The 10041-nt window shown below is 44.2% G+C and overlaps 1 protein-coding gene across 1 annotated transcript in view; it reads left to right on the forward strand.

Annotated features, from left to right (window-relative positions):
* LOC117098797 (O-acyltransferase like protein) overlaps positions 1–10041 on the forward strand; it is a 77031-nt gene extending 66990 nt beyond the window's left edge. Inside the window, exons 12-15 of the mRNA XM_033237738.1 lie at positions 435–567; positions 3779–3965; positions 9447–9589; positions 9919–10041. Of these exons, the coding sequence (XP_033093629.1) occupies positions 435–567; positions 3779–3965; positions 9447–9589; positions 9919–10041 (586 nt within the window). The remainder of the gene's footprint in view (positions 1–434; positions 568–3778; positions 3966–9446; positions 9590–9918) is intronic.

Raw genomic sequence — 10041 nt, forward strand, 5'->3', positions numbered from 1 at the left:
CCTTGAAAAACACAGCTTCAAAGAATAGTTTTTGGTATCCTTTTAAAGGCCTGGCCTGGACCTCTCATCACTTCTCTCTCAGGACAGTCTCTGCCCTTGGGACCCTTGAGTTCACATCTGGGTGCTACATTTTTAGAGCATTCTGACATATTGGCCACCAGACACAGCTATTTAAAATGAACACACTCATCATATTTCCTTGGGATCTGTGGTGGAGGGGCCTGAGGGAATTTGGAACCTAAACAAGACAGCTTTGGCTGAGACGGGACCATGAGGTCACTGTTTGCACACCATGACTGAGGAAATGAACAAGTGTGCCCTAAATGTACCTTTGGGCTTGCTGATTATCCCAATGGCCATCTCAGGGATTTGGATTTTCTTTGCCATGTCCAGATTAAACGTAACATTTTGCCTTATTTCCTTGTATTTTTCAGTGAAGAGGCTACTGTATTGTATTTTGTGGAGTACTACACAAAGCCCTACTGCCGATTCGGGCCATTTCTTGTGGGCCTCTTTCTGAGCATTTACATGCACCAAAACAACCAGGAAAACATTCTCAGAACCAAGGTATGATTTCCCGTGCCTCACTTTATGGGCATGGGTCTGGCTGGGACTGTGTGGCCCACCTGGCCAGGCTCTTCCAAAGCTGTGGATGAAGGAGTCAGCCTGCTGGGTACTGTATTGTGCTGTAGAGTGTTATTGATGTCTCTCCATGCTAAAGAATAAGAACGAATTGGCCAGGTGCAGTGGTTAACACCTGTAATCCCAGCACTTTAGGAGGCTGAGGCAAGAGGATCCCTTGAGTCCAGTTCAGGACCAGCTCAGGCAACACGCTGAGACCCCCGTCTTCATTTTTTTTTTTTTAAAAGATAAGAAGGCCTTTATCTTCCTGCCAGAGCTTGAATCTCTGCTTTCTTCACTGAGCTCTCCTTATGATGCTCCAGATTTGGTACCCAGCGTGGTCCCATCAGTAGGAGCCTTGGTACTGACCCAAAGAAACTACCAATGTGAGAAAACTACCCAGTGAGATTACAATGGCAAGACTCTCTTCTGGAAGAGGATACTGAGTTGGGTTGGATTTTTAACAGCACACGCTCAGTGGTTTCTATACACAAGATTCTTGGTCAGATTTGATGGTTGTGTCTGGGAATCAGGACATGAGGTGTCTAGAGGGGAAGAAGCTGTTACTTTGCTTTTCCAGATGTACCCCAACACTCGTTTTCTTCTCTGGCTCCTTTGTGGGCAATCATTCTGGTTCACCATCCAATCTCATTACTCAAGCTGGAAACCTGGGTTCATCTCGGATGCCTCCTGCTCACTGATCACTGCTCTCAGTCAATCATTCCCTACACCCTGCCGATGGTTTCTCCTGCCATCCTCTCTCAGCCTTTTGAACTGACCTTAAAGCTTTTCTCATCTCTTGCCTGGATGCTGTCACTTGTTTCCTTGCCTCCAGTCTTATTGATCTCAACTCTACTCTTGATGAGTAGATTTGACCCTGGCCCTTGAAGTCATTCCCAAATGCTCCCTCTTCATGCTCAGTTAAATGTCTTAAATAGATGGTGATCTATGTGAGACACCACCTTGGCTATACCCTTGAACAGTGCAAAATCTTTCAATGACTTCCTTTGACATCCATGATAAGGCTCGATCTGTTCAACAAGGCCTTCAGAGTCCCCATGACATCACTCTGCCTGTCTCTCTAGCGTCATCTCTCTCACCACTCTCTGCCTTGCCCTTTGCACGTCAGTGATACCAACCTGCTCACAGTGCCCTTGACTGCCACCACTGACACACACAAGCTGTTCCTGGCATCTGTGCAGTTGCTCATGTCTCCTTCTCTGTCTGGAATCTGCCTCTTCCCTCTTCTCCCTACTCACCTCTCCCTTTCATCTGACTTAACTCCTGTTTCGCCTAGAGGGCTCACCTAGAGTTTTCACCTCCAGAAAGTCTTTCCTTATCCCTCCAGGCCAGGCCATGTCCTTCTTTTGGGTTCCTCTGTGCACTGTGCATTCCTGGGCCCTGGTTTGTACTGCATGATAAAGCATTTATTCACCCCATAGACAGTGAGCTCCTGGAGTTCACTACTTGTCTCACCTCTGAATCACCAGCATCTGGTTCTGAGATCCTGACTCACTGAAGGTACTCAACACATGAATGAATGAAAAAGAATTTTCTTCTCAGTGGAAGAAGGGCCAGGAATTAGGATACAACTCCTGCCCCAAACCCCTCTGCCAGGTCCTACCTTTGTTTGCCTAGGCTTTGTGGGTACCTTACCTAGATGTTCCAGAGAAGAGACCCTGGTCCTTGGAAAACCTTGTGTTGCCCATGGGAGGAAGAGGAGAAAAGATTTTACCGAAAGGAATGAATATACAGAAGCTATGTGATTTTTTTTGTTTTTTGTTTTGGTTGGAGTTACGATATTTTCCAGGAAATGTATAATTCAGTTGTAGATTATAACAGAGTGCCATTAAAGAGAGGCTTCAACATAGTCCAGGTTACATGGGGGCACAGGGGGAAATGTGTGTCAGCAAAGGGCAAAACTTAACATGAAGAGAGAGCATTTGGGAATGACTTCAAGGGCCAGGGTCAGGACCAGGAAGCCTGGAGCTAAAACACAAGCCAAGTTAACCTGGAGAAACAATGCAAACAGTTGCGTAGACCAAACTCAAAGCTTTAGAAGCTAGAAAATAAAGACACAGGGTCTAAGCTGGAGGAAGCTGCCAAGAGTGAGATAAGGCAGGATGCACCATAATAAAGATAAGCAGACAAGTACAGAAACAGAACATGATACCCAAGATGCATTTTGAGAGACTGCAGGCCCATTTGGGCCAGGGAAGTAGCAAAGGGGTGAGGGAGATCCCAGGCTAAAAGAGTAGAGTGCCCCTGAGTATGTACCTTTCCTCTCCCGCAGCCAGGAACCTGAGACCTAAGCAGGTCTCAGAGACAAGACGGTGGACTGATCCGATGTTGGTTCAGTGCAGTGTAGACATCATCACAGCAGCCTGAGTACAGCACAGAGAAGCAAGAGAGCTACTTGGGAGACAGGTCTGGGTCTAAAAAGGTCAAGTCAGGTGACGCAAGGTCAAGATCTTGAACTGAGTCAGGTGTTAGGATTTAACTCTTGGGGCTATTCTTTGAGCTGAAGACTTCTCATCCTCCCATTCCTTCCACTTGACTGGGCTGCTGCCCAGGCCGGGGCTGTGCGCTGAGGCCCTCACATTTACGGTGAAGGCAGAAGCCATCAAGGAGCCTTAATTTGGTTAAGGGACAAACTGGGAGATTAGGGGTGGGTTAGAACGTTACTTATTGATTTTCTTTTCACTTCCATCTTGAAATGATTATAGATGCCCCAAAAGTCGCAAAACTAGTACAGAGAGGTGCTGTGTGCTCCGGCTCCCCAGCAGGCAACGTGTGACATAACTATGGTACCTGACCACAGCCAGAAAATGGATATTGGCACAATAGACCTCAGATCCACCAACTCTACATGTACTCATTTGCGCACATCTGTATGGTTCCGGGTAATTTTGTCCCATGTGCAAATTTGTGCAACCCCTGCCCCCACAGTCAAGGTAGTGAACTCTGTCACCACAAAGATCTCCTGGCCACCCCTTTTAAATTACAACCTTCCATTTTAGTCAAATCTATGCACCGACTGAGGTTTGCGAATAAAGACCTAAGTGACAGTAATAACACCAAAAAATAAGTTTGTGTAGGAGAAGCGAATTATACAATGGCTAAAAAGGGCTGGGCCCCACCTCTCCTCTCCCTGCAGATGCAGGTCCTGCTGGGGTGGAGCTGCTCCCTGGCCACCCTATTTGCGGTGGCCGCTCTGGCATACGTGGTGGACGACGCCTCTGCTTCCTTTCCAGTAGCTGCAGTTCTCTACCAAGCCCTCCACCGGACCCTGTGGGCGGCAGCTGTGGGCTGGGTCCTTTTTGCATGCCAGGGAGGATATGGAGGTATGGAAGCGGCTCTGGGCTTTGCTGTTGGGTTCACACCCTGTTCCTTTAAAGGTGACAAACTGAACACACAAGGAGTGTACCAGAGGGTCTTCTGATTTCTGGGGTGGTTGATGAATGACTGATATTGATTCAAAAATATCAATTTCTCTCTATCCTTGGAAAAGATAGAGAATTTAAGTATAAGATTTTTACATGGATGTATGCACAAGTGCGGGTTCTGAAAGAAAAAGATGCAGCTCCTCCAATGAAGCTAGTTTAGAAGTTGGAAAGTGAATTCAGGCAGAGTAGTGTCATGAGAAAAAATAAAAAATTAGTGCTTAGGAGCAAGACTTCCAGTCACAGCACCTTGAGCCTTGGTTTCCCCCTCTGAAGGTGTAGACTAAATGCTTGCCAAGATCCCCTTTGATAACTGAGTTGGCTTTCAACATGCAGAGAGCCAAGCAGATAAAAGGCTTCAATGGAAAAGAATCTTCTCCAGGTTAGAAAGGTGTATCCAAGTCACCTGATGCTTTCCTCCCTCTCCTCTCTATTTGGCGAGAGGTAGGAACTGTGTGCTTGGGATGTCAGCAAACAACAGGACAAGGCTGGCAGGAAGCTCCCAGTAGAGGTTCTGGCCTCAAGCTACCCAAAGCCCTGGAACAGGAGCAGTGGATCTGGGAGGAGGCATACCCACTTCATACTCTGGGGAAATAACCCATCAGGAGGAGTTTAAACTTAGCCTGTAAACCCATGCCAGTCAGCCTCAGCAAAGGTAGGTGGTGGGAAATAACGATTGAAAGAGAAACACAATGGCGTGATAACCAGTTCCAGCTGACTGGGCACATGGTGTATACTAGACCTTGTGGGAAACATCACCCAGATCCCCAGTAGCACTGACCACACCCCTGGGAGAAGACCTATAATTAGCAATGAGAACAACCGTGTCTGGAGAGAAAGCGACACAGTGAAAGTCCCACAGCTGGTGAGTGGTTGAACTAGAAAATGAACCCAGGTCTCAGCACCAAGTCCAAAGTCAGTGCTCTTCATGCCTAAGTGATAGCACTTCTCCCGGATGTTAATTAAAACAGTTCCTAAATGTTAGAAGTATTTTAATATAGCGATGCTCTTTAATATTTTAATTTTAAAATGAGCCTTAATGATCTTTCATATTTTAATTTTAAAAGCTTTCCCTTATATGGAAAAGTGATATTAAAGAGGAAATGGACTGCGTTCTCTCTGACGGATGTATTTGCATTTATGGGAAATTCTGGGATACATTATCACAACCTTGCCGCCTCACCCCAGGATCATGTCCCTGTGCTGTCGTAGAGCCTCATAAACAACTACTCCCCGCGGCCTGGCACAGGTCATTTCTAATGTTGCAAACATCACAGTATTCCTCTCTACTGTGAGAGGTGCTGCTGTTTATCAAAAATAACTGGCAAACATAAATATTAGAGAGCAATGACTTAGGTTAAGTTAGAAGATTAAACAAATTTGCATTATTATTATTATTATTTTTGAGACGGACTCTTGCTCTTATCACCCAGGCTGTAATGGCACGATCTCGGCTCACAGCAACCTCCACCTCCCGGGTTCAAGTGATTCTCCTGCCTCAGCCTCCTGATTAGCTGGGATTACAGGTACCTGCCACCACGCCCAGCTAATTTTTGTATTTTCAGTAGAGATGGGGTTTTGCCATGTTAGCCAGGCTGGTCTCGAACTCGTGACCTTGTAATCCACCTGCTTCGGCCTTCCAAAGTGCTGGGATTACAGGCGTGAGCCTCCACGCCCAGCCTGCAGCAGCATTATTACAGCGGAACAAGTCAATGCTCTCCGTCATTAGTCTCAGAAAGGGTACGATCTCGTCACCCAGGTGATGAGCAAGCCAGTTTACTTATTCTTGAACAATTTATCACTCAAAAGTGTGCTGTCATTAGCCAATCCACAACTGTAGGGGCACCTGATATCCTAGATTTGTATCTCCAAAACTATCTATAAGATATCAAGATTGATTAGTAGGTGAATGTAGGAGGTGATAGCTTAAATACATTTTTGGAAAATATGTGTCTACCTGGCTCACACCTGTAATCCCAGCACTTTGAGGGGCCGAGGCAGGTAGATTGCTTGGGCCTGGGGTTTCAAGACCAGCCTGGGCAACAAGGCAAAACCCCGTCTCTACTAAAAATACAAAAATTAACTGGGCATGGCAGCACGCGTTTGTAATCTCAGCTCCTTGGGATGCTGAGGCAGGAGGATTGCTTGAACCTGGGAGGCGGAGGTTGCAGTGAGCTGAGATCGTGCCACTGCACTCTATCCTAGGCAACAGAGTGAGACCCTATCTCCAAAAAAAAAAAAAAAAAGTTTCTAGCTGATGACCTTTAGAAAAAAAAATAGGAAGTTTGAATAAGAAGAAATGTTTAGTTGAGATTCTCAGGACTAGAAGGGATCTTGATGATTCAGTGAATCTTTAAACATCTTTGCTTGGTAGCAATGTAGACCATGCTGGTCTTGTTATGCTCAAAGTTGTCTTCTGTTGAGCTGCCAGAGTCATCTGACCATATTACTCCTTCAGTTAAAGTCCTTCAGTGGTGGTCTGTCACCTACAGTTTTTGTCCTCAAACTTAAGTATATGTGGGTCTATTCCAAAGAAATAAGAATTCTTTTGGCTTCTTGGTGTTGGCCCAAATTATTTGTATTCTTTCTTATTCAATACATTTTTTCCTCTGGGTACATAGATTCAAGTTACCCTGACTATATGCTCTTATTTTTGTTCCAATTTTGCCTAAACATGAACAAACATAAACCTAGATACAAAATTTTACGTTTATAGCACATGCATTCAGAAAGCCAAAGCAAATTTATGAAGTAATCATAAAACTATAAAGCCAATAAAATTCGCATTAGCAACATTAATATGATATGATGAATAGTTGCTGGAATCACTTGTGGCTCGTAACATGAACATGGTATTATTTGCTTTAGGGTGCATTCTTTTGTGTCTGGCTTATCTGCGTGAGCCTGGGTTCTTTGCTGACTTCATTTTTCTACAATTACTTGGTTTTTTTCTACTGTGAAATTGTGGTTTACCTTTATAGCCTTCACTTGGGGGAAATGTATCTTTTGTCTGTAAGTCCATCTGTGTTTTTTCACTTAATTACATAAAATACTTCTTGAATGCTTATTCTATGCCAGGTACTGTTCTAGAATGTGGGGATACAGCAATAGACAAGAAAAATCCCGCCCTTGTGAGAGATTACAGTGGGGTCGGGGGAACTTAAAATACAGTAAATAAAGATAAAGCAGGGATTAGGGGGTAACTAACTGGACTAGGGGTACATTTGCATAGATGTGGTACGAAAGCATTCTGGGCAGATGGAATGTGAAGGCAGAGGTGTCCAGACTGGAACGAGCTTAGTGACTTGGAGGAAGAGCAAAATGACCAGTGAGATAGGAATCAAGGGTCAAGGGGGAGAGAGAGGTGGGACGGGAACTCAGAGAGGAAGGTAGGACCCAGGTTAGGCAGAGCTTTCAAGGCCATGAGAAGAGTTTGGATTTTATTTTAAATGCCACGTCACATGAAGTCTTAGTCCATTTCAGCTGCTTTAACAAAAATCCCATAAATGAGGTGGCTTAAAAACAACAGAAATTTATATCTCACAGTTCTGGAGCTGGGAGATCTAAGATCAAGGCACCAGCAGATTTAGTGTTTGGGGAAGGCCTGCTTTCTGGTTCTTAGATGGAACTTTCCTGATGTGTCCTCACATGGTGGAAGGGTAGAGTGGTCTCTCTGGGGTCACTTTTTAAGAGGACTAATCCCATTCCTGAAGGCCCAGCCCTTGTGAACTAATTGCCTCTCCAAAGACTCCACCTCTTAATAATATCGCCTTGGGGATTAGGATCTCAACATATGAATTTTGGGGGAATGTAAACATTCAGATCATAGCCCATGATTTGATTTGTGGATTTGTAAAATTTATTTCAATTTGACAAATAATAACTGTATTTATGGAGTACAACGTGATGTTTTGGTATGTGCATACATAGTAGAAAGATGAAATCAAGTTAATTAACATACGCATCACTTCGCCAAGTTATCTCTTTTTTTGTGGTGAGAATGTTAAGAATCTTTTCTTTTAGCCACTGAAAAATACCCAGTACATTATTATTAACTGTGGTCACTATGCAGTGCAATAGATCACTAAAACTTACTCCAACAGTTTAACTGAAACTTTGTACTCTTTGATCAATATCTCCCCCTTCCCCATTTCTCCCTGATATGTGATTTTAAAAGATTACTCTGGATGTGGTATGGGGACTATAGGGTGGCAAGAACAAGAGCAGAGACCAACAGATCCACTGGGAAGCTCCCACGGAGGCCCACACAGGAGGTGATGGAAGATTCATGAGGGTGTTAGCCATGGAGGTGAGGAGCAGTGGTCTGATTTGAGACACATTTTTGGAAGCACTCTATGGAGTCTGGAATGAAAGGAGTCTAGGATGGCTCCAAAGATTTATCATGAGCAAATTGTGATGCACTACTGAGCACTTTAAATGAGGAGGCAGAGGAGAAACAAAAGTTACGTTTTATTTCTGTGGCTTAAAACAACATAAATTTATTCTCTCACAGTTCTGGAGGCTAGCTGTTCAAAATCCAAGTGTCAGCAGGATTTGTTCCCTCTGGATTTTCTGGGGGAGAATCTGTCCCATCCCCTCTCCTAGCCTCTGGTAGCTGCTGGCAAGCCTTGGCATTCCTTGGCTCGTGGACTCTTCACTCCAGTCTCTGTCTTCGTCATCACATGGTTCTCTTCCTTGCATCTCTTCTCTGCTTTTGTGACTCCTTTTCTGTCTCTTATAAGGACATTTGTCACTGGGTAAGTGTCTACCCTAATCCAGGATGATTTCATCTCTGGTTCCTTATCTTAATGACATCTGCAAAGACCCTTATTCCAAATAAGGTTAGCAATAAGTCCTATTCAGAAAGGAAGTTGTCATTGTACCTAATTTTAATTAAGTTAAATAGCCACAAGTGGCTAGGGGCTATTGCCTGGGACAACACAGTTCTAGAATATATATCAAGTTACAGAATATTTGTCCTGAAAGGCACCTAAAGGGTGATCAAATGCAAGGCTCTCACTGACAGATGAAGAGTTGGAGGCCTGGCAATGTTAAATGCCTTATCCCAAGTTTCCCCTGTGGCTACATCTTGATCCAGAACCCAGGTGAGTATGAGGAATGTATACCTTGTTTTATACATGGAATGTTTTATGCTCAGGGGCTGAAACCATGTATCTCTCTTGTGTTATCATAATTCTTGCAATGGAAAGGTGGTTTTCGGTTTGGTACATTGTCTTAAAATTATAATGCATAAAGACTTTCTTAGGAAAAGTTCACAGACTTAGGTGCAGAATGCAACGGGAGCATCAATGGGACAATGGGGCATCTTCACTGGCCCAGAGACAGGCTGTGGCCTCATGCCTCAGTGCTTGTTCCCTCCAGGTCTGGTGAACCGTGTGCTTTCTTGGGACATCTGGAGTTTCCTGTCCAGCATCAGTTATGCTTGCTACTTGGTGCATCCGATTCTGATCATCCTTTACAATGGCTTTCAGGAAACACTGATTCACTACACTGACACAAACATGGTGAGTTAGCACGCAGCTCCTACTTCTGTTATGGTATGTTATGGTACCATAGCTTGTTCTCTTCTTGAGCAACAAGGCAACCTATTTGCTTTTATGGAAGGCTTTTTTTTTTTTTCTAAGAGCTTCATTGTTCTTTGCTTTATTTGTGGGAGAAAGAGGGAGGGCTTCAGCACAGGATAATATCTTTTATTTTATTTATTTTATTTTTAATATGTAGCACTGATTGTCCTACAGATACATTTCATAGAGCTAGGATGGTACACTTTAGATCTGAACACAATAGGAATCCCAGAGTAAAACTGTGTTCACCCTGCCCACTTTGTCTCCAGTTCTATCTTTTCTCTGGACACTGTGTGCTGACCTTCGCCACTGGGCTGGCCCTGACGCTGTTCATTGAGAAACCATGTCAGGAACTGAAGCAGTGCCTGCTGGGCCATGAATGTTCTGGTTAA

Source organism: Trachypithecus francoisi, unplaced genomic scaffold (genome assembly GCF_009764315.1).
Source record: "Trachypithecus francoisi isolate TF-2019V2 unplaced genomic scaffold, Tfra_2.0 Contig01474, whole genome shotgun sequence".
NCBI classification, from domain to species: domain Eukaryota; kingdom Metazoa; phylum Chordata; class Mammalia; order Primates; family Cercopithecidae; genus Trachypithecus; species Trachypithecus francoisi.